General features: G+C 41.1%; 2 protein-coding genes across 3 annotated transcripts in view; both read right to left on the reverse strand.

The window, feature by feature from the left end:
- LOC139645839 (pleckstrin homology domain-containing family G member 3-like) overlaps positions 1-4,036 on the reverse strand; it is a 35,439-nt gene extending 31,403 nt beyond the window's left edge. The window contains exon 1 of the mRNA XM_071521691.1: positions 3,899-4,036. The gene's annotated coding sequence lies outside the window, so the exon portion shown is untranslated. The remainder of the gene's footprint in view (positions 1-3,898) is intronic.
- A 2,651-nt stretch (positions 4,037-6,687) lies between these two features.
- On the reverse strand, positions 6,688-16,607 carry spint1a (serine peptidase inhibitor, Kunitz type 1 a). 2 transcript variants are annotated; one of them, XM_071521728.1, is made up of 11 exons: positions 16,449-16,607; positions 15,819-16,279; positions 14,806-14,963; positions 14,476-14,617; positions 11,338-11,505; positions 10,899-10,946; positions 10,450-10,578; positions 10,252-10,302; positions 9,962-10,132; positions 8,931-8,990; positions 6,688-7,149 (listed from the first exon to the last, which is right to left on the reverse strand). In XM_071521728.1, exons 2-11 carry the CDS (start codon positions 16,228-16,230, stop codon positions 6,962-6,964), a joined length of 1,527 nt encoding a protein of 508 aa, XP_071377829.1. In that variant the 5' UTR covers positions 16,231-16,279; positions 16,449-16,607; the 3' UTR covers positions 6,688-6,961. The 2 variants fall into 2 exon arrangements, with proteins under 2 accessions (XP_071377829.1, XP_071377828.1); XM_071521727.1 differs by having other exon boundaries at positions 10,450-10,581.
- Positions 16,608-18,160: the final 1,553 nt, after the last annotated feature.

Here is an 18,160-nt window from a genome sequence, read left to right on the forward strand (position 1 = left end):
GATAAACTTCTGTGTTCTTCTAATCGCCAGGCTTTAGACTGATCCAGGCGGCCAAAGCGTGAATTCCTGCAGAGATATTTCTCTAAAAAAAAATACAACAAACAGATGATTAAGGGCGACAGATCTTGGCCAGGATAGTGGACTTGTGTAAATACAGAAGAAATTCGCAATGAGTCATCACCACAAATGTGTCGAAAGCCTCACCCTGAGAAAGTACACACATACACACACTCCCAACTGCCTTGAACTGAGACCTCGGGCCTGGCATTGAATGAAAAAGCCCTTGGGGGGTGATAACTATCTGGAGCATTTTTCACCATTGACAGCCCATCAAGGTTATGAGAGAAGTGAAACCACTGAACTTTCTCCACAGAGGCGACCTGAAGAACATGAGACTTCTGCTCTTGGGCAGACATGCCACTTTCTCTGTCTGTCCAGGAAGGGTTAGAGGGGGCACAGACAGGACAGGAAGGATGTGACATCATTTTCAGCCAAACAAAGGCTTCCTATTGGGTACCAAGGATGCTGCCAATCAATGTAACGTATCTGGTTTCAAATCCTGAGAAGTGTTATTCTCATGGTGGGGTCTCCAAAGAAAATTCCCATCAATTGCCATGTTGCAATATCTGATTCAGTTGTAATAGTGCTACAGACCGGATCCAACATCTGTATAGTATTTCTACTTTGCGCAATCACTCACACTGAAAAGGGGAACTTGCTCCCCGCTGTGTGCAACAATTAACAACACAAAAGGATGTTTCCTTGTGCGGAATGAGTTGATGGAGGAGAAGCTAAAAATAGTCTAAAGAAATTGCGCTGCACCCCTCTCTCACAGTCTGAGAGCGACCGCATCACATTTCCTTGTCCACGCACCGTCTACCCCAACAAGGCCCAGGGGATTCTGGGAGTATGACATCAGCCTCCTGGGATGTCTTGAGCCAGACATGGTGGGGCGGGTGTCTTTAAGACGCCGTCAGTCAGGAAGGATGTTTACATTCAGAAAGTGAAAAATAAAAATCCGACCTGGGATGGCAGGCAGAGGTCCAGAGGTCTACTGGCCGCCTGAGACAGAGAGCCTTTATTATTTCAGCATTAGTGCCATGTTTATGTTGCTTGACCTCTCTCTTACCCTCTTACCCCTGTCTACCACGGCAGAAAATACCCTCTGACAAACAGCCTTTCTCTGGGTGCCCTCTTTCCCACATTATTCCTGCCGTTTTGTCCCTGACACCGGGCCTTAAGAGACTAACAGCTTTTCATTCACTGGGGAAAACAATAAACCAGACGGCCTCTCTTCATCTCAATCAAATCCGCAGCTCCTAGAATAGCGCTGCACTAACCCATGACTTCCCACAGACACACAACATATGAGCCTCTTATTTTAGTCCGCGCCGTAATTGCATTTCTGAGCATGCCACTCCGATGGGGCGATAAGCGATCCATCCCGATGAACACCCACAGAGCAATGTGAAGATAAACAGAGCTTTGCCCACATACTGCACGTACATCCCAGCCATAATGGCCCTAATGGCAGAATAATCACTCCCTGCTGTGTTGGAGGGAAGGCATGGCAATTCTCACTTCACCACCAATGACCTATGACCACAGAATGCAGATTTTGGAATGCATACCTGGCAAGTGAGGATGGCAAGTGCCATCTTAATTGGGAAATGATCAGTGAAGACTTCAGGTTCCTAAAAATTATGAACGGTAGGCAACCAGTGGGTAAGTAGTCCTCCATAATGTCCTGCAGGGTTAGGAGGGGAAAGGAGGGGGCTGCTGGTTAAAATTAGGGGGCAAGTCTTCAAATAGAACTGGAGCGTGCCCAGTTAAAGGTGCATTACACGACTTTTGCAGGCAAAGCAGCTCCTTCGTCCCTTGTCAACATCGTGACAGCACCAACACTCACTTTGACCTCCCTTGGGTTTCTGAGAGTGCTAAATCACTCAAAGCACACACTCTCCACTTTCAAACGAAGGCAATGCTCTCGGGTCTTGTTTGCTTTAAAAGTTGACCTTTAACTCTCCCAGTGTAACCCTAGCTGTAACTTGAAAAAGTTGTAACTTCAGGGTCACAAGAGATCTAGGTCTATGCTAATTTTCCTCAATGCAGCATCAAACTAAAACAAAGAGAGCCAGAAACTCATTCATCCCTTCAGCCATCACTCAGTTAAATAGACAGAGGAGATAAGCTGGAGCCATAAAAACAGCTGTTCATACTCCAGTCCTATATAACACGAACAATATGCACTTTAACTCTGAGGCTGCTTGCATTTTCTTTTAGCTTGCTTGTTTTTATTTTGATCATTATTACTTTTAAATGATTTAACCCTCCATGAACTATTTTGCAGTTAAATATGATGCTTCATTATGAGGTATGCACTTTATATTAGGCACTTTATTTTACTTTTTGTACCTACTTTATCTTGATATGTGCGTGTCAGTGTTGACAACAAAACACTGAAACTCTGAAATGTATTATTACTGCACAGTATGCATTTTATTTTAATATGTGATTCCACTTTCACAATGTGATATGCTTGTGTGCTGACTGGAAATAAGTGTTGTCTGCTGTAACTGTTTTAAGCTGCAAAACAAATCGCCTCAGTTAGAACATTAAAGTCAAACTAAGCTGCATTTAGCCATTAAATAACATAAGAGGTGACTTGTGAAAAGCTCTAAACGGTTTATGCAAGTACGTAAATAAGGCTTCAAGAGTTGAAGCCACACTCTGCAGCATACCAAAGACTAGTGAAGAAGGAAATAAGGTATGTGCCAACTCTCTTCCTCCTGAGAGCCAACACACACTTGGGCAACTTCCTGCCCGGACCACCTGGAAGAGGCTGCTGCTCATTCCATTGAGGGAACGTTTATCTGAAACCAAGTTGAGACGTTATTGTCTGAAAGGTCAAGTGAGGTCAAAGACGCAAAAGATGGACTTTTCAGCAACAATTGATTGATTTTGCGCTATTCTTTCTCAACAGCTGGTGGGGAAATGCATTGACCTATGAACAGCCTGCATTTAAAACCCTCACTTTGTCTCACTAGAGCGCTTATTAGAAAATGCAATTAGGTTTGCTATGACAGCCTATGAGTACCATAGGGGGAAAAAGAAGATGCAAGAAAAGGGGAAATGGCAAATGATTCAGTTGCAGCATGGAGTCAAAATAGTAGAGGCCATTTCTTTTTCGCACAGTTAGTCTGGAATTGATGCTAAACTGGGAAAATCTGACTCCCTAAAAAAGCCTGCAGATCGCAGCAGCTGATCAAAGTTCACTCAACAGAGAGTGTGTTTTTTTTCTCAAAGAACAAACATCACTATCTGCCTGAAACTCTTGCTCTTGCCAGAGCTTCACGCTGACTGGTGATGACTAGAGTTAAAGACATATGAGGAATTATATAGCCCATTCAGCAAAAATTCATCTGAAATCTACATGCAAGGTCTGCAAAACCAAAAGTGGAGGTGATGGGATCATAAGGAATGGGGATGTGTTACAGTGTTTTTGGAGTACAGGAGTCCAGAGTGCATTCTCTAGGCTGGATGACAGTATTACCTCTCATAATTGAGATACATGCATGCTAGACTTTTTTTTATTTCCACACACTACAGGGGCTTTTCCTTTGATTTGTTCATTTTTTCTGACATGGACCGATGATGAGTTGCTAACCTGAAGGGATATTCGGTTTTTTTTCACAAATCAACAGCACGAGACGCGCCTGACAGAACTCACAAAAGTCAGAAAACTTTACACACTTCTTCACTGGTGTTCAGCCTACAAACCCAACACATTTCACACACACAGATTAACAAGATTAGCAAAGAAGGAAATCCTTCAGACGCGTATCATAACCCATAACACTTGATAAATTCGAGCAGTGTTCAAAAGCGGAGCACTTACCGACTTTCCTAACTCCTTTTCTCCCAACACGCTTGCTCGGTAGTAAAGCTTTTCTCGGTCGTTTCTTTTCTTCAAATCTTGTGGTTACTCCGTTAGTTACTTCATTTCACATGGTAAAGCCGCTCAGACACACACACACACACACACACATCCCAGTGCGGATCATCAGCCAACACAGCTATCCACAACTAAACGCTGATGAGTTTGAGCTTCAAGAACAGCGAAGAACAAATGCCGCGTTCAAGTCCTGTCGGAAATATCGCAATTACTACAGGAACGACCCAACAAAGCGCTGGGAGAGTGGGAATCTTCACTGACGGCGGGGCAGAGGGCATGGAAGCGCGAATAGCGTGGAAAAATGCTGCATTTTATTGTTATGTGTTATGGTTTATATAAATAATAAATAGTATTGGCATGTGTTTCCTGTTTCACTATTTGTTTAACTTTAGTTGTCATATATAACATTTGGCTAATAAATTAATTAAAATATAAATTCAGTACCTTTGAAAAAGCTTTTTTACAACTTTCGAACAAGGAAGAATGAGCTTTTTTGAAGAAGAGCAGGAGGCAGCCCATTCACCTGGATCATTTCTAATTTACGAGGAGCAATTGAAGGCAGCACAGGACCGCCTGCTTTTGGATGGGTCAATGTCCACTTGGGGGATTCCAGGTTTTACCTCTCCGATACAGCTGACGTGCATAGTCTGCAAATGTGTTCCTTACCACTCATTAGAAATCAGTGACACCAAATATACTGAACAGTGTTTTAAATGTCACACATATAGCTGCTCATGCGGGGCTACAGCCTTTGACAGACAGCCCGTGATAGGCTTGTGAACCGACATAACAAATTGTAATCCTGGCAATTACATTTATGAGGGTCAGGTCAGGAGAAAGGGTGGCTCACAAAGGATGGGCTGAGTGAATCAATTGGCTGGATGCTAATTTATGTGTGGCTGATTGAATAGAAAAGGACGCCTTTGCTATGCACCCCCCCTCTCTTTTCTTCTTTGGGGATTATCTCAAGATCCTCATAGAGACTGTGAAGAGAGCAATATGTTGGGCTTTCTTCATGGAGTTACACATGTGAGGATTATACTTCTAATGTCATATGTGTAGAGATCTGACAGACTGTACAATTTACATTTTATTGGCTGCCTATATCATTTTGACTATACACTACATAATTAGATTTTTTTAACAAGACGTTTCAGAGAGAAGAGCCAGACAGAGGTGAGTTCATGCATTTCCATTCTTCTCTGAACGGACTCCACAAGGTGCTGAGTTGAACACCTAATAAACCAATGTTTCCATCTGCTGGTAATAAAGGGGAATGACACTGTGCAATGTTTCTTCCTTTCTCTATTACTGTGTGCCTGAAGCATATGCCTTTCCAAACATTTGAAAACTATAAATCCAGTTTGGAGGAAGAAAAGTTACCTTCATTTAATAGGTCAGTGTTTCAAAAATACAAATGATTATATCTTCAAACTATTTTTAAGAAAGGGTCTCAGGATAGGCAATGCATTTAATATTTGATAGATAAAATTCTCCTGTCACAGTAGGTGTTAAGTTTTTCAAATGGTGAACAACTCATTTGGAGATGAAACTCTAGACACACAGGTACAGTATGATTTACTGCTGTTAAAACAACTATACAAAGACACGGTGGTGAGTCACTATCTAGGTTTTATGTTCCATTTAGCTCTGCAATATTATGAGAAGAGAGCACAGGATGAGCATGCCACAAACCAGATATGGGCTCAGTCCAGTTTATTAAAAGACCTGTGAGTTCAAACCAGTTGGCCTCTTATCTGGGGCAAAAACACATCACCTCACATCAGTACATTTCATTAACATTTTTATTTAGCATAAACATCACGATACAGCTAAAAGAGATAGAAAACTGTGTACTATGTACAAAGGCTCTAAAAGTAAAAGCTTCAAACGTTGAAAGATTCCATTATTCATTGGTAAGCTTGCTTCATAAGGTACAGAAGAATTGTATTGTAATATATTGTGTTTGTTTGGAAAAACAATTAAATTCACTGAAAAAATAATCTTCCAAAGTAAAATAAGATATTACTTCCTTAAAATTCTAACATTATGTACAATATATATTCAATGGAGTACATTAAAATGTTTAATAAAATATGATAAAAACAAAACGGACAGAGTGAAAACGTTGTGGCAGGACTTCAGTTAGTTAAAGGGAAACACCTTATGATGCAAGTATCCACGTTATTCCCTAGAGCTCAGTCTGAAACTACTGAAACTGTCCAGTCTAACAACCACTACTCTAATTTGTAATAACATCAAGATGAACAGGCCAGTACGGATCTACTGACAATAATTTAGAGACTGATTTGAGCTTTAATGCCCTGATAAACACATCTCTGGAGAATCACCCTGGCTTCTGTAACAGTCACCTTTTCCATTTTTCCCCAGTGATTTTCAATAGAGCTTTACTGTACGTCGACAAGAATCACAAGTTCATTGCGGCTTTACGAGAAAGCAGGACAAAGCAGAAAACATTCATGAAGACTAACTGAACCCATAGGAATAACATGTGGAGGCTGATATCCAGTGTTATTCCACCTTAACATGAATTAAATTCCTTTCAAACATCCCTTTTACCCTGAGTACAAATTTGTTGACCAAAAAAATAACTCTGGCAGGCCACTGCAACAAAACAAAAAATTAAAACATAAGAAAAGTCACATTTCATTGTTGAAGAAGCTCTGGCTTCTATGTACGATGCGTTATCAAAATATCTGTATGTTTGTATGTTTTTATGCAGTGTTGTCTTTTGAATTTTCCTTGTCTATTGTTTGTTTTGTATAATGGTAAAAATGAACAATAAAACTCTTAATATTAAAAAAAAAAAAAATATCTGTATGTTAGCGAAATAAAAACAGACCAACGTGACCCCCTCTGACGTTCAAATATGATGAGCGGACATTGTTTTTTTCTCTCATGCACTCAATTCAGCTGAGTTCATTCGATATACAACACATCTCTGGCGGGCCTGTGGTGTGAGCCAGCGGGGCCGGGGGTCGGGGGTCAGATGGGCTTGGTGGTGGTGTTGTAGACCAGACGCTCCCTGTCCTCCATGCTGGTGACCTGGGAGCCGTTGACGGGCACGTGGCGGTGCTGGGACGGCTGCTTCTTTCCCTTCATGAAGCAGTAACACAGGATGCCCAGCAGGATGACGATGGCTAGACCCAGGAGAGCAGCGATCGCTATGATACCTGAGTAAGAATAGGTACGGTCAATACAGAAGAAAACTTACTGAAACGCAAAAGAATCAAAGTCTAATTCATTTCTCTCTGAGCATATTTAAAGTTTTTGTTCCAAATTGACATATCCACCGTTTTACTAAAAATGACACCCGCTCCATATTGACGAATGGCTTGAAAGTTAATTAAGCACATTATGGGTTTGTATTGAAGTTAGGAGTCATCATAAGACATCCTTATTCATAATAATAATAATCTTTATTTGTATAGCGCTTTTAAAAACAAAGTTAAAAAGTGCTTTACAAAACATGATAAAAGAGTACAACATACTCAGGAGTCCAACATTATCATAAATAAGATACAAATAAATAAAACATGAAGCATAGACACCAAATAAAACAAAGTTTATAATGACACAACAGACAGAAATACTAGAAATACTATGAAAAAGTGGGTTTTAAGAAGCAGGCTTTTGGAACATTCAGGAGGGTCAGACCTGAGGAACAGTGGCTAGGCTCATATGGAGCTAATTAATCTAAAATGTAAGCAGGAGCAAGGCCATGTAGGGCTTTAAACGTAATCAGTAACATCTTAAAATTGCTTCTATACCTAACAGGTAACGAGTGAAGAGAGGCGAGGATGGGTATGATATGGTCTTGACTCTTGGAATTTGTTAAAAGTCTGGCTGCTGCATTTTGTGTGAGCTGGAGACGGGAGATGGCCTTTAGGCTGAGCGCTGAATACAGGGAATTACAATAATCCAGTCGCGATGAAATGAACGCATGGATGGCTTTTTCAAGGTCCGCTTGAGACAGGAAAGTTCTAATTTTTGCAATCTTTCTAAGTTGAAGAAAGCATGATTGAACTAGCTTAGTGATTTGTTTGTCAAAGCAGAGCTCAGAGTCAAAGATGACTCAAAAAATTGCGGGCGGACTGTTTAACATTGGAGGATAAGCCCCCTAGGTTCTTTTGCCAGTCGCAAATTGAATTAGGTGTCATACTGGCAGAGGGTTCAGTACAGATAGTTTAGACAGAGGTTTCTGGATTCCGGTGCAGTCTGGAGCCTTATATCATCGATTTTACTTTAGAAATGTTGGAGAAACTGCTCACAATTCTTAGTGGATGCTTTCACATGTTGACTAGGAGGAGGGCTAACTACTGAGTTGATTGTTTGGAATAACAATCAAATTTGATAAATAGGAATACCTTGCTTCATCACCACATGGCCATCTTGGTAGGAAAACAACAGGTGATTGTAATAAATTAATAGGTGATTATACTCAAATGACAGCCACCATATTGGTAGGAAATGCATGTAACATCATGGGAATACTATGAATAAAATAGTTTTTTCAGGACAGAATCGGTTTTTCAAATGTTTTCTGATGAATTTCAGGTAGTAAAATTATTCCAACATGGATATATAGTGTTTTGGAGTGAAAGCTTTCATTTACATGTACAAATTTAACGTGGTGGTTTGGTCATTTAAATAAACTACATGACAGGCTCCCAAGCTGCCAAGGCTGGGCAGACAAAACAGATCATTATATCAACTGCTGCATTCAGCGCCTCAATGAACTGCTGGAATGAGTCGGCAGAAAGGACGGCTTCATCCGCGCGCTGAACAGCAGTGACCCACAACAAGTAAAAGTTGATGGAGCAGAAAAAAGACTTTTTAAAAAGAGCATTGTTAAGGTGTCTCTTAAAGAAAGCAATTCATTCTAATGAGACAATGGGCTCAATTTTCACTTTTATGAGGTCAAGACTGAACAAAAAAATTAAGAATTAATTACCTGTCTTGCTGTCAGACACACTGCGTTCAAATTCCTCCTTCCTTGCAAATACATCCTTTTCTAAAATAAAGGATAAAGACACAAGTTAGATTTAGCAAATTTTTGTGGTACATTAAATATACAATGTGTTAAAGAGACAATGAAACAGAAATGTGAACTCGGACCAAAAGGGAAATAAAGGTGGGAGTTATGAGAGTTGAAGAGTTGAAGAGAGTTGAAGTGTGAGAGTGTGCAAACGTTCAACATGCTATTCTGTGGTAAAGACAAACTAAAAAAAACATCAGCATTTCAAGCTCCGTAAGAGATGTCAGTCAAACTATCATCTCCTTAGAGCAGCTTATGGTTAAGAACATACCCTAACTAACCCTAACCCATAATGACCTAAAACACTCATTTGTCACTTCATAGAGCAGCTAGCAGTGTGCCAACCAGGGTCACAAATTAAAAATGCCTGAGAAATCAAAAATGAGGGGGCAAACAATATCCCAGATAATTTGGAGTGCACATTTACATTTCACCCTGTTCACATTTTTCCATTGACTTGTCACGTATTCGTGCATGAATGCCACTACTGTCGCCTATGGGCGACCGTGGGAGCCTCTGACCGCAGGGATTCTTTCCAGTGCGTTCTGGCTGAGAAAAATGGAGCGGCTGTTGATGAGAAAACAACAGAGTAAGCAGCCTGAAGCTGCTGAAAATGTTGGCATCGCGCAGCCAGCAGTAGAAGAAAGTGCCGAGCCACTCAAACCACCTCAAACCAAAACATACAACAACCGATATTGTAAAAAACTCAACAATGGAGCAGTGGAAGGTGGACTGGTTGGGGACAGAGAGTGGAGAAAACGGCACAATTCTCTTCTGTAAGGCCGAAATGTTAGTGGTACCCAAATGTTAGTGGTACAAACTGAGTGTTTATTTGCCAATACGCAAAGCAAATGTATTCTTTCATAGTTCAATAAAATTGCCCTTGAAAAGTACCAAAATGCCTCCTTGATAGTTAATGTCTTACTCTGAGTCTGGTGCCAACCCACCTGATACCCCTCTGCAGGTTTTTTTGCAGGACTCCTCAGAATCAAATCTGTTCTCGTTGCCGTAGCAGCCACCATAGTTGAAGCGGAAGCAGCTCTGCTGGACGGGGTTGTAGTACCACTTGCTGAGGCTGTGTCTGCAGCTTCCTGTGTGAGGAGGCTCAGTACAGCGCACTGTGTAGGGGGGGGGGGGGGATAGATTAAAAAGGGATGGCAAGAACCTGTTACACAATTATGTTACAATCAAAGTGATAGAACCACACATTTGCAGGACCATAAAAATGTCAAATCACCTTTTTGCTCGTTCACTGGAATTTGCAGCAGAATCTGAAACTTGTTGTCCACTGATAAAGACACAAAGGACAGACATACAGTAGCTTAAGTCAGTAAGTCTTTCAAGGAAACATTTCATCAGTATCATGCCATCGCTGCATTTATGATGCCGTGAACCAGTATGGAAATGAAGCCTAGTTTGCATGGCCATTGCTCACAGTCCGCGCAGTTTTCCTCATCGGAGCCGTCGCTGCATTGTTTGTCTGCGTCACACTCCAGGCCCGGGTCCAAGCAGCAGCCGTTAGCGCAGGTGAACTGCTTTGCAGTACATGGAGCACCACATTTTTCTGCTGTGACACACAAGCACAGAGGGAATCATCACTTTTATTGTGAGGGATTGCACAGGCGCTAAATAGTTTTGTCATCCTGCAGGGTTTCATGGAGAGAGATTCACACATTTAGGAAGAGACGTCAGCTGTTTTTTTTGTTATTCGACTTTTCAACTTGATTAAAATAATCATGAATAATATAACATCGACAATGTTTTACACTGTGGAAGGCATAACCCACAAAACAAAGGACAAACTGACTTATTTTCTTTATGTGGAACTACAAGTAAGAGAATACACCATTTGTATGCAGTCACCAACTGGCAGAATCCACCTACCATTAGGTGCAGGAAGTGGAAGCAATCGGCCACTTTTTTCATTTTTTTCTGAAAGAGAAGCAGCACAAGATTAAAATTTCTTCACCTAGCACTTCTCTATAATGCATGAATATTTTAGGGAAATATGAATATTTATTGCATCTATTGTCTTTCAGCTAGCGGTACATTACAAATGTTGGCAATCCAGAAGTTTAAGTGTATTCTACTGTTGCATGCATTGGAAGTTGCCCTGGATAGGAGTGTTAGGTACTGTAATTGCCTAAAATATTAAGTTCAAAACGTATTGTGGCCAATTACCCTAAAAAACATCCTAAACCATTATGGTGGAGTGCTTACATGTTTGTAATAGTAGCCCTTCCATAAATGCTGTGATTCCAACAGTTTAAGTATTTTCAAAGAAATATACACAGTGAACTGAAGTAAAAAGCCAGAGAGCTACCTGCGCCGTAGCAGGCGTTGGCACACTCCTGCAAGGACAGGTAGTTGTTGAGGTTCTCCCTGCAGCCGCCGAACACGAACTGCTCACACTTCTCTGAGGCACCGTTGTAATGCCAGCGAGGGAAAGAGCCGCGACACGGCCCCTGCTTCTTTGGAGCCATACAGTGGTCTGGTGGGACAGAGAATATAAGGATTGGGTTAACATCATACTGTTATCAAATGAAAAATTACTTTTACTCCTTGTTATCCAATTCTTCATATCATAATGTACATATATTTATCAATAAATGCCCAACATTTTACAATCATTTTATTTACTCATGTTTTTATACAGTATGATCCCTTCATACTTCCTGGAAAACAGTGGTTACTTCTTGGCATAACAATAAGCGTACATAGAAATTAGAACCAATAATACCATCCCGGACTTTTGAACAGTCTGCCCCTCCCATCATATAAACCCTAGAGTTTCATAACTTTGAAAGTGACACGAGTGGCAACATGGTGCAGCGGTGAATTTCACTTTCTTAAGAAACCATGGTTGTGTCCCAGTGGCTGAGATTTATTCATTTTAAGGAATCTGAAATTGGTGACAGCTCAAGATTATGCGCAAAGCATTTTGAACTCTTGAACTAATATTGAACAGTTCCGCTCCAACATCCTGTTTCGACCACAAATACATTGAATCATGGATGCAAGACACCATCAAAATGCCGTTTCCTTGTGACTTTGAAAGGCCCACTCCACTGAAAAACAAAGCTAATTTATTATACACTTAAAGTCATACTGATTTTGCCACTGTGTAAGTTGTCTTATGTGCTCAGCAGAGTGATCTCCAATCTTTGCTGGAGATTTAATCACACCGAATGCTGGGATTAGAGAGTTCAGCTATGGGTGAAATGCCAGTTTAATATAGATAACAGATGACCTCATATACGTATTACATAAATACATAAAGCTGGGATTGCTGTTTGTGTTAGATTCAAAAGACTATGCCTTTCATGTACTTATGAACAAAAACAAAACATTGCCATTAGCAACTTACAACTTGTCTTAAAACCATAATGTTTAGTCACAGAGTTAATGTATATGTAATGCAATATACTGTAGAGTTAGAGCAAATGAACTACTTTGACTAACCATAAGTAGCCTATTTCTGTCTAATATTTGATAGCTTAGACGTGGTGGGAGTTTCTCTTTTTAGTTTTTTCCTCACTTCTGTTTTAGTGCGTCTGTCTTGTGAACAGACAGACGCCTGATTACACAACAAGCTGACATGTATAGACAAATGCAACTGAGAAGAAGGAAGTGGTGTATTTCCAGAAACACTGAATGGTTTTAAGCATACGCTGTTATTCATCTGTTTGTGGTTGATGATGCACATTCTAAAATCTTCCCAGTGCGTGCAGGTACACCTAATATGAGTCATTACATTATAATGAAGTGCTCTAACTACAAACTGATAGCATAACAGATGACTATAAAAGATATATGAAACTGTAAGCTACATCGCCATTGATAATTTATCATGCTGTTACCTTTGCTAATGAGAATAAATGTAAGGCAGAGTAGTAGTAGCTATCAATGCACTTTAACTGAATGGCAAAGGCTCCTGTAAGCAGCACATCTTTGATTCTCATTCATTAAGGGTCGAGTTGTGATCTATTGATTCATTATTTAGGTGCAAATGTGTTGGCGCTGACATGTAGAGTCCCTGCTGTGCCTTTGCATGTTCCACTGAGCCACATTCCTCACACCACTCAGAACACAGGCTTGTTAATGGGTAACTGAACCAATGAATGGTTAATAGTCTCCTTTTCCTTTTTCCTTCAGTCTAAAAAGGCTTTCAATCAACCAACAACTTCCAATATATAGACCTGGCTTGAAGAAATTACTTCAAAAAGGACAAAACATCATTAAACAATACCAGAGAGGATCATGACTGTGACCTGATGAGTCTTCTTGTTTGTGAAACCCAAGCTGAAACCGGACCGACAGGTTTTGTGGAGTCGGGGGTGGAGAGAGTGGGATATTAGGAGTGAAGGAGTAAAAATCACAACCGTTGCCCTACTCACTTCCTTTTATTCTGACGAAACTAAACAAATTACTGGGATGGGCGAACGGAGACCTTTGGCGGCTCCCGAGGCTCTTTATATTTCACGTCAACGGAGGTGACCTGGTTAATTCACATAGCGCCACGGGATAACATTCAACACATCAAACCACCGTTCCGTGACAAAGAACTACCAGCCATGTTTCTGTCTTGCATCAGACTCTTGTTCCCTCTGCTCTGGACTTGCCATTACTGGTTTCATCCCCTACCAAGGCTGAGGCTGGCCTAATCACATTATAACATGAGTGTTTTTATCTCATTATCTTTGTGGTATTTCATCATCCAGTCCACAGGAATCAAGTGAGCGTGCCTAGACAGGTTTGATCACAACTACCATGGAAGGGCTCACTCTTGCCACAAAAAGGCAAACGATGCCAGAGCAGTTGATGACATTCCCACAATATCACAGATCCTTTCAAGTTGGTGTAAAAAAGAAGACTATTCAAAAACACATTCTCCTCCATTTTCAGCTACAAATGTGGGAAGCAAGAAAATGTCCACACATCAGTAACTTTAATTTGAATAAAAGGAAAGGCAGGAAAACATTCTCAATGGGTTATGGACAGTAAGGACATAAGGGCATCATCCTGTCTCACCTATGTCCCAACCATAAACACAAGGTAGGTGACTCTAGGATAAGTCGAAAGAAATGTCAACAAATAGAAGGGGACATATGAGTCATGTTTACACGTCTCTGTAACTCAAAATGAGTCAGGAACAATACCACTGAAACTCAAACCATCTCCCCTGGGTGCCCCCCTTGTATCTACATGTGCACTAAAAAAAACACACTAGAGAACTGAGGTGTTTCGTGTGCGGTGAATTAAAAAAAAAAAACGTAACACAGGTGTTCTAGACCAAAGAACACGCTCAGATCATGTGGAGGTTTCAGCACACGATCCAGGAGAGCCATTGTCGTATCTGTATTATATGTGTTTGTATGAGATATTATCTCTATTCATCTCACAGCCAATCTAACAGTATCACATCAGTTTTTCACAGCTGAATACAGTCTTAGATACTCACGTTCAGACTGTTCCGGGGTAAGGACCAGGACAGTGACCTGGGTTGAGTCTGACTGGCCAATGGTGTCTGTGACGGTCAGCTTGAACTTGTACACCCCAGATGTCAGATTGGACACGATGATTTGGTCTTCGAATTTGGTTTTCTACAAGGCATGGAGAAAAAACAACAAAGATTTCTTAATAGCAGCGAACATTTAGAACTCTCTCATGAATATAAATGTATATAAATACCACCAGGTCTTGAATTGAGTGGCAAGCACTAAGGAATTACAATGGATGCTACTATCCCCTAAATTTCCCCATACTTTGCATCGCAGCCCCTTTGACTCACCTCTATGACAGCGAAGGCATTTCCGGACACCATCTGCCACTGGTAGGACACGACCCTTTCGTCGTCTTTGCTCTCAATGCCGTTCAGTGTCACGCTGTCCTGAGGCTGGATCACCTGGTCCTGGCCACCGTTGGCCACCGGCGGACGGTCCTCAACATCTGGAAGGACACCGTGGGATCAGTGTACGTCACACAAAAACATGGTCTACAGACACTTGGGCATAGGACAGGAGAGAAGTTGTTTTTCACCAGCTGTCTTAGGTTCAAGACACCACAAAAACTCGTTATGTACTGGTCTCTAGGAGATTTGGCTCTGAATCATGAGGTAGCAATGTGCAATATCATAGTCAAAACACCTGAAGAGGCCTGCTTCTCCCAAAGAAAAGTCGAGGGCAAAACAGAAACCTAAGCCTGTAACGGGGCCATAATGAAGCCTGGCGTGTGTGAACATGCGGTAGATTTCTGCCCTAAACCAGCAGCCTGATTTTCCACATATCCAGATTATTACCCTGCTTTCACACAGACCACCAAAACACAGTGAAAGGAATAACTTCACCTAACTCGCACTATTGAGGAAAAACTGGGAGGTCATTGTCAAGACCAACAAAGAAAACATAGATTATTTGGTAGCTTTGTGTGGCCCAACCAGTGGTTCTCAAAGTGGGGCCCCGGGCCTCTAGGGGTCCTTAAGCAGGAATAGTTAAACTTAAGTATTATTTCACTCACTAGACAGTGGCAACATGGGAGAATGTATAATAACGACTATTTGATCATAGGTTTCTCTTTCCCCACTGGTATCTGCAACATATTTAATTCTACACTAAAGCATGACACCACAGTAATCCTACAGGATGGGGGGCCCCACAGGAGAAAATCTTATCAAAAGGGGTCCATGGTCTAGGGAGTAGGCCTATATCTATTTGGGGTCCTTGATAGGAAAGTTTGGGACCCCCTGACATAAACAACTGTGCTTGTGTTAAGGATGTGTAATGCTGATATGAGTACTGGTCTTACTTGGGGGAGCATCCACTGCAAGATAACTCTCATACACGGAATCCAGTATGTAATTAATGTATCCCTTCTTCCTGACAAAGCGGCAGACGTATTTCTTCTTGTACAGGCAGTCGAAGAGAAAGCAGGAGTTGACCAGGCCCTCGTCCGAGCCGCTCTCCATGAAGGCGACGTTGCACCTCGGGTCCTTGCAGCAGGAGCGGACGCAGTCCTTGTAGCGATCCACCTGGGGCGAGGCGATGAAGGTCGCCCCGTCTTTCACAGACTCGTCGGTGTCGAGAATAAAATCCTCTCGGCCCTTTTTGAACTTGGCCAAACACTGTTCTCCAAAGTCCTGGCCAAGCACGCAGCCTAGGAATAACATTTGGAGCAGCAGCGCCGACGCTCCCAGCAGTCCTCTTTGGTATGAAGTCATTATAACAAGTCCGATAAAGATTTCCTCACAAATAAAATCCTGAGATCACCTGCAAGGAGAGAGAGGTCAATAGCGCATCACAAAAAAAAAAACATAAATTAAAACGTCAACAGTATTTCAACTTCGTCTAAGAGTGTTTAGGCCGCAAAGGGACAAAACACTGACTTTTGTCATAAATCACCCTTGAGGAAGGTGATGTGAAACGAGGTCCAACCTACCACAAATGCTTCAGTTGCTCCACAAAAGCTCTCTATATTTATTCGATCTCTTACAGCCAAGAACCTGAAATTCCACTGAGACAATTACCCGTTTGATGTTGTCGAAAAAACACTAGTGCCTATATGCAAACGACGACAATCTTTCCATTGCCCAGGTGAGTCACTCTCTACCTGGGAAATCCAGGAAGTGAAATTCTACCCCACCGGTGCCACTCCCTTTCAGTCTGCAGATTATGGCTGAGATTCCAAAGAACATATTGATAAATTGCGTAGCCTATGTCAGGCACCAAAGTCCAGATTCAGATATAAGCTTAGAAATGGTAATCAGGAATATGGATAAACCCACTTGACTTTACACACTTTTTAATCTGCGGAACAGTTTACTCATTTTATTCTGACTTAAATTCATAGATATACAGTACATCCTAGAGAGAAGCATTCAACTTATGCAAGGTATAGCCTATGAGTAGGACTTTAGGATCTATGGGGGCGAAAGCACAGATCAATGATTTTATAGAAATCTAGGCCTAATTTAATTAATCAGATTTTTGTCCATATTGGTGCTGGTTTGCCTCACCGACTGGAGGTTTACCAATACATCACTGGGTTAGTGTTAGAGTAAGAAAATTAATAAGATTCAAGGGTTAGTTTGGCAACGTTGCCCCGATAAAAATAGGCTATCATTTTATATAGCAGATGACCCTCACAAAACATTGAATTTGTCTTTAAATTTCCCTTAAAAAATATAACTATAGTAATCATATAAATACATCTTAGAAGGATATTGGGTTTTTTTTGTGTGTGTGGGGTGTGTGTGTGTGTGTGTGGGGGGGGGGTCATGTCATATCACTGCCCTTCAAAATTACGTCTATCTTTAAAAAAAAATAAAAAAATAAAAAATCACTAGATATGTAGTGGCTACTGACTGGAGTGACATGGATACACTGTTCAATTGGTTTGTATTTGTCTGTGCACAGTTTCGTGTGTTTTAGAGTCTCAAATTCATGTGCTGCCCAAAATCTTCATCTTCAATCCAGAAGGTGGCGGTATGATCCCAGCTAAAGTTAAAGCAGCAGCTGACGATGTGCAGTGTATCTATTTCTTATCCTCAAAGGATTGTAAAACCTGCTTTTTGGCTCATTGTGTCTCTTTAAAAAAAAAAAAAATCATTAACGTGCTATAGCGTTCTCAGAAGACCCACATCCTCTTTTTGTAATGGTAATGAACACATCTGACTCATTTACTGAGTCATCAAATTATGTGATGAGTCATGAAGCAATACATGAACCCATCCCCAGTGTGGGTTGGGGAGAAAGAGGAATAGTTTGATCTTTGAGTGTATAACTCTTTGAAATAGAGTAATAATAAGAGTAGATGGATTTATTTATGTCAAATCAGAATTTCAGCCAAATGCAGTAAATAAATAACAGATTTTTGCAAAAAGTAGGCTATGGTAGTCTCCACAAGCTGCATAGCCTCTTGACAGTGAAATCTATTGGTACATCTTCATCTTACAGTGCAGATAAACCAATAGAGGTCAAGTTCCTTTACTGATTCTGCCTTCCTTTTCTCCCACCCAGACTGAGTCACCAGCCAGGTCCGAGGTGAGAAGGCCTAGCGTGGGTCTACCAAACCACGTCCTTTTTTAGACAAGCCGACGGTGCAGAACCAACTAGCAGAGGATGAGATGAATGAATTTGTTTGCCTGGAAA

The sequence above is a fragment of the Centroberyx affinis genome, unplaced genomic scaffold, assembly GCF_046629955.1.
Source record: "Centroberyx affinis isolate AG114_WGS23_722 - 3 ecotype Tasmania unplaced genomic scaffold, CSIRO-AGI_Caff_v1 ptg000915l_1, whole genome shotgun sequence".
NCBI lineage: Eukaryota > Metazoa > Chordata > Actinopteri > Beryciformes > Berycidae > Centroberyx > Centroberyx affinis.